Source organism: Mus pahari, chromosome 1, assembly GCF_900095145.1.
Source record: "Mus pahari chromosome 1, PAHARI_EIJ_v1.1, whole genome shotgun sequence".
Taxonomy (NCBI): Eukaryota; Metazoa; Chordata; class Mammalia; order Rodentia; family Muridae; genus Mus; species Mus pahari.
The window spans coordinates 77,740,625-77,751,746 of record NC_034590.1 but is presented as its reverse complement, the minus strand read 5'-3'; the positions used below and the strand labels follow the sequence as shown (position 1 = coordinate 77,751,746).

Sequence of the window (11,122 nt, the reverse complement as noted above, 5' to 3'; positions counted from 1 at the left end):
CACTCTTCTGCCTTCTTAATGTAACAGGAAGTCACATAAAAAGCAAAAATTATTTTTAAAAATGAAAGGATCAGGCACTGAAGAGAACTGGTCTATGGGAATTTAAGAATCACTCTTCTTTTTACCCTGGTCTTGAATCTCACAGTGTCTGTTCCTATGAAAATAATGGCCACAGTATTAATAACAAATTTTACTGACACATAATTAGCCCCTGATTTTCTACTTTATAAGGGAATCTCAACAGTAGAATATTATGTATTATAGCACCCATTCACCACATCTGGACCTTGAAAGCTTGATACCCCTTCTCTTTGATCTCATCTAACAGTCAAAATTTTCTATCACCTAATATTTTTCTATTTGTATTTTCCTTATGTTATAATTTCTCTACATGATTTTCATTGTCTAATTTACATAATCTCTGACTTCTGGTGGTATAGAATTTGCTTCCTAGCCAAGCTCCTGGAATTATAGTTGTTAACATTTTCTATATACAACTAACCATTTTGTAACCTTGCATGAATCCTGTCAGTACTTTCATAAGGATATGTCTTCACATGGAATTTATAGTTTCTGAAAGCCTACAATCAATGGACATCATATGTCACCACTTCCTGTCTTCAAACCAATTGTCATCTTATCTCTTTTTCACTAATCAGTAGATATTCACAGAACAGCTCCAGCATTTACAATCACAGGAATGATCATAACACCTTGAGAAAATAGCCACCCCTTTTACCCACTATCACCCCATATTCAATGCTTCATTTATGTTTTTCTCTACATATCTTGCTTTGTCTAATCTTCTATTTTTAATGTTGTTGCTCATACCTCCACTTTGCTAATCTTGCTTGTATCTAGTCCTATTGTAATATTTGGTTTGTGTGCACTATTTTTTGAAAAGTGCTCTTTTATAAATCTGGTGGAGAAAAACCTACACCCTTGGGTTTACTACTTTCATTTAAATACATACTACATTTTAGTTCTAAAATACATCTAGAAAAAGAAATACATGGGTTTATACAGCAGTGAAGTGCTTTGGAGTCATATGAAAACTTGGGCATTTTATTATTCTAACAAAACCTGTTGTTTAATAAATGCTTAGCCAAGCTGAATTGAACTATCTCAAACAACACTAAGAACCTTGTTGCTCATTGATGTGCAAGATGATTGCCTGGAGAGAGAGAGAGCCTATATTTCCCAGTCCACATATGTCTATGTGATTACTGCTCTCCTCTTCTTGGACATGAAGTGAGATTTTATGCCATTATCCAAAGCAGAGATTCAAACATTTATACTCTGCCTTTTAAGGCAGATGTGGAATTTGACCCCTAATGTATGTCAGTTCTTTCCCTATATTTTTCTGTTTTCTTATGTTTTACCATTTAATATTGTGTGTGTGTGTGTGTGTGTGTGTGTGTGTGTGTGTGTGTGCACCTGTGCGTGCACGTGTGTGTGCATGAATTCAAGTCATCAAGCTTGGTGATCATTTTACTCAATGAGTCATCTTGATGGCCTAATTTTATTTCAGTTCTTATATATTTTAACTGAGACATTAAACTGAGAGATTAAAAACATATCATGCCTATTCAGTACCTCATACTTCTCTAAACTTAATATACCTTGCTTCTTTCAGTCTTGCTTAGTATCGTTCACTAAAAAGTACTGCATATTTCACTCAATAGTAAATTATGAATAGTTTCCATTTGTGTATATCATAACTTTAAAACCCAATTACTTAAAAATAAAAATAAATATAATAATGTGGATAAATCAATTTTTCCAAGATTTATACTTCTCTGAGTGTTGGTATAAGATAGATGATTTTTGCCCATGGTCTTCTCAAAATATTGACACAGTGTAATATTGAGCAAGTTCTTAACAGTAAAAGCACAGTGCATGGATGATGGAATCAAAAGTCTTGAATCCACACTGACTTGGAGAAACTCTTAGATCTATGTAAGACCATTCTCTTACTGATATTTCTCATCTGTGAATTGGAGGAAAGTTTTAATGCCAGGTCAAGAGACATATTGTGGGAATTAATTGTAGAAGTGGAGTTTGTTAAAGCACTTTCTCTGTGGTAAATATTTTTCTTATAAATAATTTTAGACATGAGTGTGATAATGTAACTACATTATTGTGCAAGCTATTTATAAAACAAATCTAATATTGCTTTACCAAGTTGTTGTGTTTGTATATAGAATGAATTTATTAAAAATCTGGAACATGGCAAGGGTACATTATTGTTTGGTACAGGATTTTTTTTTAAAGAGAATGATTTCTTGATATCTGCAGAATTTCCAAATTTAATATAAAATCCATTTAAAGATTTCAAGATAGCACCCAGATAAACACAAGATTGAAAGTAAGATTTAGAATAGAGAAATAGGATGTTACCTTAAGCATATGTGATAGACCGTGAAAGAGACATAGATAAATAAAGCATTCATAAGTTTTTTCAAAGAACAGCTTCTATGAATATATTCTGAGAGTTGCCTTCCTCAGAGCTTCCTTAACATCTCTGTTCCTCAAACTATAGATGAGGGGGTTCAACATAGGGATCACCACTGTATAGAACAGAGATACCACCCTGTTCTGCTTAGTTGAGTAGCTTGACTTGGGCATCACATAAATGAAAGTAATAGTTCCATAGTAGAGAGTGACTGCAGTGAGGTGGGAGGTGCAGGTGGAGAAGGCCTTGTGGCGACCCTCAGTTGAGTGCATCTTCAGAATGGTGATAAGTATATAGATGTAGGAGACAGATATGACAAACACTGTCACTATAATAATGGATCCAGCAGAGATGGAGGGGATGATTCCAATAATGGAGACATCTGTGCATGAAAGTTTCAACAAAGGGGAGAAATCACAGAAGAAGTGATCTATCTGATTTGGTCCACAAAAGGACAGACTTAACAAACAACCAGTAAATGTCCATGCATTCACACAGCCACCCACATAGGATGCCCCAACTAAGAGGAGACAGATTTGGGAAGACATATGTGTAGAGTAGAGTAAGGGTGAGCAGATAGCTACATATCTGTCATAGGCCATGGCAGCCAGCAAGAAGCATTCAGCTGTCCCAAAAGTCACAACAGAACAGAGTTGTGCTTCACAGGCATGCACAGGGAGGGCTGTTCCATGTACAATGAATCCTACCAACATTATAGGTGTAACCGATGTCGAATAGCCAATGTCCACAAAAGCCAGATGGCTAAGAAACATGTACATGGGGGTTTGGAGCTGGGGACAGCTTCTTACTAAATTTATTATGCTGATATTTCCTACTAAGGTGACAATGTATATTCCAAGAAAAAACACAAAGAAGATGACACAGAGTGTTGGATCATCTGTTAACCCCAAAAGGATGAATTCTGTCACTGCAGTGTGGTTTCCAGGTTCCATCTCTTGTATGACTGGTCTCTGTGGGGGAGAATGATGAAATCATTTGTTTAGTATTTGCATTCTACATAATCCTTTCTGTATATAGTTATTTAGCAACTCAATTAAGTATTCTTTATACCAAAATGTACTTACCAGCATTCTTCAGTATTGTGGGTTTTAATTCTGTGCATAACATGAGAATAATTAAGCCTCAGTCTCTGACATGCCATGTAATTTCTGTTGAAGGTACTTCTCCAGCCTTCTATTACAGGCAGAGTTTTTTCCTAAGGTTCAGATCCACTTTCATTGTGCTATTGGGATTATCATTTTCCGCAGTGATAGACTGAAATCCAAAACATACCTTGCAGCCAGTCTTCTCATAAATCCTTTTCTTCAACCATTCCTCCTCTAATTTATATTTACAGAATAGCACACCATCCCTCCAGTCTGTTCTTTCTGCTTTTTCAGAGACTTTCTGGCTTATATCAGAGTTAAAAATTTGATATGTTTCTCTCCAAGGTCTGTTCCTTGGAAACATTTAAATGGCATTAGCACATTTTAAGAAAACAATTTGATAGTAGCATTTTAACTTTACATTTTCCTATAAAAATTGTGTTATATCAAAATTTATTGTAAACAAGTATTGAGAATGGTGTAATGGAACACTAAATTGGCCTTAATCTCATGATATAATTTAATTTAGTTGCTGTATGTTTATTTAGAGTAATGTTAATTTCGTCCTTTTGGATAATCATCTTTTTAATATTCATTTTGGATTATCCCCTCTACTTTTAGAACTAGTAACTTTGTTATATAAAGCAAGCTTTAGGTGAAAACAAATTAAAGACTGATCAATTTAAATAATAATATTATTTTCACTTACTTTTTTAAGGGCAATAATTCAAAAGAAGTTCTGTGTTCCAAGATCATTTTATCCTGGTGACATGGAATAATGAAAAATACTAAACCAATTTGTTCCCTAATGCTTGCTTATTATTTTTTGTGTGTACTTTGATGCATTTTAAATTAGGGATTTGTGCCTTCTGTGTTGAGCCACTTCACTGTGACAAACACAAAGTTCTTGTGCTTTGAAACAGTCTTAAAATAGCAGAAATGACTTTAAATAACAGATACCATTAGTTATCAAATAACAAAAAGTATTACAGCAGACATACCATAAGTTCAGTGAAAATTAAGAAATGTCATAATATTGATATGAACATTCACAGAATGAAAAATTATTTTAAAGGATTTTTTTCAAATATCTTACTGAGCAGCTAATAATGATGTATTACTTTTTCAGAGGACCTGGTTTACATTTCCAGCAACCACATGATTCAAAACCATCCATAGTTCCAATTCTAGAGCTCCAAGTACATCCTCTCCCTCATGTGGAGTTCATACACTCATGCACATAAACTAATATAAAATTTTAAACTTTAAACTACTTTATGAAAATTTTCAGCATCAGAATTTTTATTTATTCAAATCTTATGCCAATTATTCCAGCCCTTTGAAAAAGATCTTTTGATCACAAATTCTGTGAGCTTGTATTTTCATTAAGCCAAAGAAAAATATATTCTATGGGGAGGGTCAGGCAGACTCGCCAGGCTAGAACCTGGAGAAAGATTTGCAGGATTAGGATGGGTGGAGAAGTTGGAAGCAGTGCTAAGTTCTTAATTTTCAGTACACCTCACAATCTATTGCATTGTCTTAATTTGAGGGCAAACATAATAGTGTTTCTATTTAGAATATTACATTCAAGTTAATATTATTAGTAAAATGCTTCCCATCTCCCCAAGTCAACTTCACAGCAGAAATAACACTTCAAGCACACCACACCAAAATCTTCATCCTCAGTTACATTTTGAAATGCATCTTAATGGTGTACATGCTTTCTCACAATTTTATTCCCTTCAAGAACTGAGATATCTGTTTTCTGTTTTGATGCAGAATACAGAAGGAGCTGATGGAGAGAAGGTGTGAAGCTGACTGAGAAGTCCAGAGAGAGGAGTAACTGCAGTAGGAATATAATGTATGAGAGAAGAAAATATAAAACAAAATTTTGCTTCTATGATGTTAGTTTGCACCCAAGACCCTTAGTTAACACACTCATAAATTATGCCTCTTCTGCCTTACTATTTCTAAACTCAAGCATCTACAATCCTCGTCCTTTATTCTGTGGTATGCTTTCCAGATTTTGAAATTCTCTTTGTCAAATACTGAACACAGATACTGGTCTTAAGGAATGAGGCTATTCCTACTCTTCCTTCTGCCTCAGCAGAGCTCAGGAGGGGAAATCATACTCCCCCTATGATTGTCCAAATGCCCACCTATGTTGCCTTCAGATTCTATGGGTTGGAATCAGAAAAGGCAAATGCTAGGCATGCCACATTATTTTAATTTGGCTCCGAGTTTATTTACTTGTTTTCTGGGATTGTTAGCTACAGCCACACAATGTAATTTTTTGTGAAATTAAAAGAAATATTTCATAAAATTAGAAAAAATATTATCCAAAATATCCAGAGGTATTTGATCACATGCCATGGTTAAGCAACATTAACTTTTAAACAGGTAAAATATTTTTCATGGGCTTTTAATTATTCAATGTTTTCATGAGATATATGATATCTCTCATTCAGCATTTCAGAGAATTTTTACCACAATTATAAGGAAACTAGGAGGTACAGACTCTGTTATTTCCTCAACTCGTGACTAAAACATCCTTATGCACTAACACCCATGCACTAATGCAATCTTTTCCTCCACATTGAACACTGAAAGTCTAGATCAATGAGTGCCCTACTGGCTGGTTGACTCAAATAGGTAAATGTGGCCTTTATTCTTTCCTTGGATTGAATATCATCTGTGTAGATAAACAGAAGCTATAGAAGTGTGAGCCTAATCCAACCAAATATGTTTGAGTGTTTGTTTGTTTGTTTGTTTGTTTGTATGTTCATTTCTCTTCCTTTTCATAGTCTCTTATGATCAAATTTGGCAAAGATCTTGCCAAACAAAGACCAGGGAAGAATGGTCCAAGTGTGCCTGGCTGACCATTGCACAGCAACTCTTGTGTAAACAAGTTTTTTCACAGGAGTCAAGAGCTAACACCAGTAAAGCAGTTCTGTTCCTTTCAAATTCTTCTTGAACTAATAAATGTTCATCTTAAGATCAATGAATCTGACACTTACGCTTAAAGGCAAACTTGTTGATGCTGGATTTCAAAGAAGACTCTATAAAGTAGATCCTATTTGTTCTTATAGCTGAACACTCCATACTAGGAAGCACTGAGTGCTGCACCTCATTAAGGACCAGAGTTACACACATGTTGTGTGGATGATAGCAGGAGTCTGTGTAAAGGTAGGAGAGAAGAGGTGGTAATGGTCAGCATGACAAATCCTCTGGGGCTACTGCTGCTTGTCCCTTTGAGATAAACGTTCATGGGCTTGTTATACATAAATGACTTATGGGACCAGGTGACTCATTAGGGCATCTGTCAAGGTTTGTTTAATATGCATTACAGCAGAATGTAAAAAATTTCTTATAAAAGAGTGCCAAGTTTACATTGAATCTAGTTTCAACAAGTCAATATGTATTTACAGATAAATATTTTACATTGTTTTCTGTAACATGTGTCTTGGGAAACATGAAGGTAACATGTAACATTATGTGTCTTGGGAAACATGAAGGTAAGCTGCATGCAAAGTTGAGTTATAAATAACAAAACTTTTTTGAAGACATTTCCATTTTCATACCAGAAGGAAGAATATGGATGCTTTGAATATAAAATAAAAAAATAAGATTACAAGAGTTTAGATATCTCCTAGAATGGCAATAGTGTCAGATGTCACATCTTGTACAGTGGCTTTGGTGTAGGTCAATCACAGAAAAAAACATCACCTTTACAACTCAAAGGTTCAGTCTTACTCTATTTCTTTTGCAAATCATAATTTCAGAAGCCCTTTTAGTCTCACATCCATTCAAAGAAGTGTGTTTAAACTACTACATAAGCTATAAGTAATATTCCTTCATTCTTCCCTTTATGCTGATAATTATGTAAAACTTTTTTACACATTGAACCTTCAATGCAACTTTAAAATGTAGGCCCCTTTATTATTCTCATTTTTTCACATGAGAGAACAGTGAATTTTCCACTAAAATTCCAGTGTTTCCCACTAAAATCTCTACATTAATATTGAAGAGACCACTTCCAATAGGGAGACTGGATCCATGGTGTAGGGAAGTAGTTACCAACCTACCTTCAAAAATTTTGACCCAGATTCGTTCCTATCTAAAAGGAATTCGGGGAAAAAAATGGAGCAGAGAGTGAAGGAGAGGCCATCCAGTGAACAGCCCAACTTGGGCTTTATCTCATGGGCAGGCAACAAACCCTGACACTATTACTGATGCCATGTTGTGCTTCCAGACAGGTGCCTCACATGGCTGTCCTCTGAGATACTCTACCAGTAGTTGACTGAAACAGATGCAGATACTCATAGCCAACCATTGAAATAAGCTTAAGGACCCCATGGAAGAATTAGGGGAAGGATTGAAGGAGCTGGAAGTGATGGCAACCCTATAAGAAGACCAACAGTATCAACTAACCTGGACCCCTGGGAGCTCCCAGAAATTAACCCACCAACCAAAGTGCACACATGGGCTGGTCTGTGGACCTTGGTACATGTATAGCATGTAACTTTTCTGTCCTCAGTGGGAGAGGTTAAAATTAATCCTGTAAAGACTTTATGCACCAGGGGAGAAAATGTGCAGTGATGGTAGTGATGAAATGGGAAGTGATGGAAATGGATGGTAAGTGAGGGGGGTAGGTGGGATCTGTGAGGGTCTTGTATGAGTTGGGTTGGGAAGCATCCTTTCAGAGGCAAAGTGGAGGGTGGAGGGATGAAGAACTATTGGAGGAAGGACCAGGAAGTTGGGCAACATTTGAAATATAAACAAAAAAATTAAACTTAGTTTGGGAACTCTCTTTTTTTCTAATGTTCACAGTTGTATTTGAAAACAACTAGAAAAATTACACGTTTACATGCTTGTCAAATGTGTAGTTTGATTGAAACTCTTCATTTAGAAAACTAAATAAACATAAAGAACTTTTTGCAAAAAAAAAATTGTAACACCACATACTACTGAAATTAATCTACTCTCTATAACTAAAATGCTTCTCTATATCATGATTATTTCCATAAAATCAGTCATTTACTCCCATGCTAAAATCTCCCTCTTATGTTGAAAGTCATGTTTGACGTCATTATGTTCTTTTGTATTGACTGCTGTGTTACACAGAGAAAATGAACAGTTTGGACTACTTTATTTAGCCAAAATTTTTACACCTAGGAGCATGCTGAACATATACAGAGATGGAAATTTTATGTGGTCTAACTTATCAACACACTTTGAGCTATGAAAATTCAAATGTTAAAATACTGATTCACTTTGTTTAAGTGGTATTCAGGGGTAGGGATCAATAACTATGTAGTCTACAACTGCTGAATTCCCAGATTCAGGCCATATGTCATGAACAATTCTCAAACATGAGTCACTGAATAGAAAATTTATAACTTACGTTATGATAGAGCCTATATAGAAGGAAAACTTCTAACAATCTTTTGTTCTAGTCTCAAGACAGCCTCTGAATATATGACTCTTAAGTCAAAGGCTTTGTAAATTTCACCTCATTTTGCATCATGTATTGTTTATATTCTATTATGTGGTTCTAAATTGTGTTTTGCCAGGAGCCATGGCCTTGTGGAAAATTTCTAGCTTACACAAACATCCATGAGAGAACATTTGTGGTCATAACAGAAAGAATATTTGTGGTTAGAGGGGGCACTGTGACCATTGGTTCCAAGAACTGAAGATTGCCACCTGACCTTTGTAGAACCCCCAGGCTTTTCCACCCTCCCTTTAAGCCTCCTCTTGCTATCCCAGAATAAAGTTTTTCAGAGTGTGATCAGACAAACTGTCTTGCTCTCATTATTCATGTTTCTTGTCCCTCTCACTCTCTCTCCCCTGCCCTAGGTCCCCACTGATTATCCATGCAGGTTGGGGCAGTGTTTTCTTTCCTTTTTTTTTCTTTCTTTTTTTACTTGTTTTTGAGAAGAATCTCTGTATATCTCATCTGTCTGTCTGTCTGTCTGTCTGTCTGTCTGTCTGTCTCTGTCTTTTGGTTTCCTGTGACAGTATTTCTCTGTTTAGCTCTGGCTGGCCTATAGTTCAGACATCTAGTTGCCTCTGCCTTCCAAGTACTGTGCTATTGTATATGCTACCAGGCTGAAAAATCTTGTTATTTCTATTGCTTATTTTCTCTTCTTAGAAGTAAGTGGAAACTTTGTTAAATTATTCCTATCTAAAGGAAATGTAGAGATAAAACATGGAGCAGAGACTGGAGGAAAGGCAGTTCAGAGGCCACCCCACCTAGGGATCCATTCTACCTGCAGACACAAAATCCCAACACTATTGCTGATGCCAGTAAGTACTTGCTGACAGGAGCCTGGTATAGCTGTCTCCTGAGAGTCTCTGTAAGCGCCTGACCAATACAAATGCAGATACTCACAGAAACCATTAGATTGAACAATGGGACCCCAAGAGAAGAGTTACAGGAAGAACTGAAGATGTTGAAAGGGATTGCAACCCAATAAGAAGAATACCAATATCAGCTAACCTGACCACTCAAAGCTCCCAGGGACTGAACCACCAACCAAAGAGTACATATGAAGGGACCTGCAGCTCCAGCTACATACGTAACAAAGAATGAATGGCCTTATCTGGCATCAATAGAAGGGGGCCCTTGGTCCTGTGGAGGCTTGATGCCCCAGAGTAAAGTGATGCTAGAGTAGTTAGGTAGGAATGGGAGTGTGGTGGGAGAGCACCCTCATAGAGGCAAAGGGGAGAAGAAATTTGATGAGCAGGTTGTTGAGGGGAAAGTGGGAATGGGAACAACATTTGAAATGTAAATAAATAAATTAACCAATAAAAATAATAAAATAATATAATAATACAATAAAAATAATGAAATAATTTTAAAAATTCATTCCATACAATCTGTAACACCTTTTGTATAGTTAAGAGAGAATAAAATATTTTGACATAATTTGACTATGGATAAAACACATATTTTCCCCAATTTTTATAACTGGAAATGTCAGCTGTTATGTTTAATATTCCTTTATAATGAAAATAACTTCTATGACATTTAGTATTTATTATCCTAGGGTGGCATCACTGTAGAGAGGTAGAATTCCAAGGACCACTGGGGAAGTCAGCACTTTTTTTCAACCACATGGATCCCAGGCATTGAACACAAATTACCAGGCTTGATTAAAAGTTCCTTCATCTATTTTGGTGTCACTATAACCCAAATAAGCTTATTTTTCATAACAGATTGCATCAGGAGTAGGAGGGTCAAACATGTAAGACCATGCTTTATGCCTTGTCCTTCACTAGAACAATGATTTCTATAACTAAAGAATCCTTTAAGGGACTTTGAAAAGAAATGCTGTATTTTAAGACATACTGCATTTATGTGGGACACAGGATTTCTAAGTAAGCTTATTCTAACCTAAACAACAGAGTTGTCTGCTGTATCCACTGGATAGTGAAGTGTTCAGTTGGTTCTTTTATGTGCTCTTCTTCTTCTTCTTCTTCTCCTCCTCCTCCTCCTCCTCCTCCTCCTTCTCCTTTTCCTCCTCCTTGTCCTCCTCCTCCTCCTCCTCCTCCTCCT

General features: G+C 36.1%; 1 protein-coding gene and 1 pseudogene across 1 annotated transcript; one reads left to right on the top strand and one right to left on the bottom strand.

The window, feature by feature from the left end:
- Positions 1–2,475: 2,475 nt before the first annotated feature.
- On the bottom strand, positions 2,476–3,411 carry LOC110330525 (olfactory receptor 491). The gene has a single exon (XM_021210684.1). The coding sequence runs from the start codon at positions 3,406–3,408 to the stop codon at positions 2,476–2,478; it is 933 nt and encodes a 310-aa protein (XP_021066343.1). The 5' UTR covers positions 3,409–3,411.
- Positions 3,412–7,070: 3,659 nt separating this feature from the next.
- The window catches only part of LOC110323281, a 5,540-nt pseudogene continuing 1,488 nt past the window's right edge, over positions 7,071–11,122 (top strand).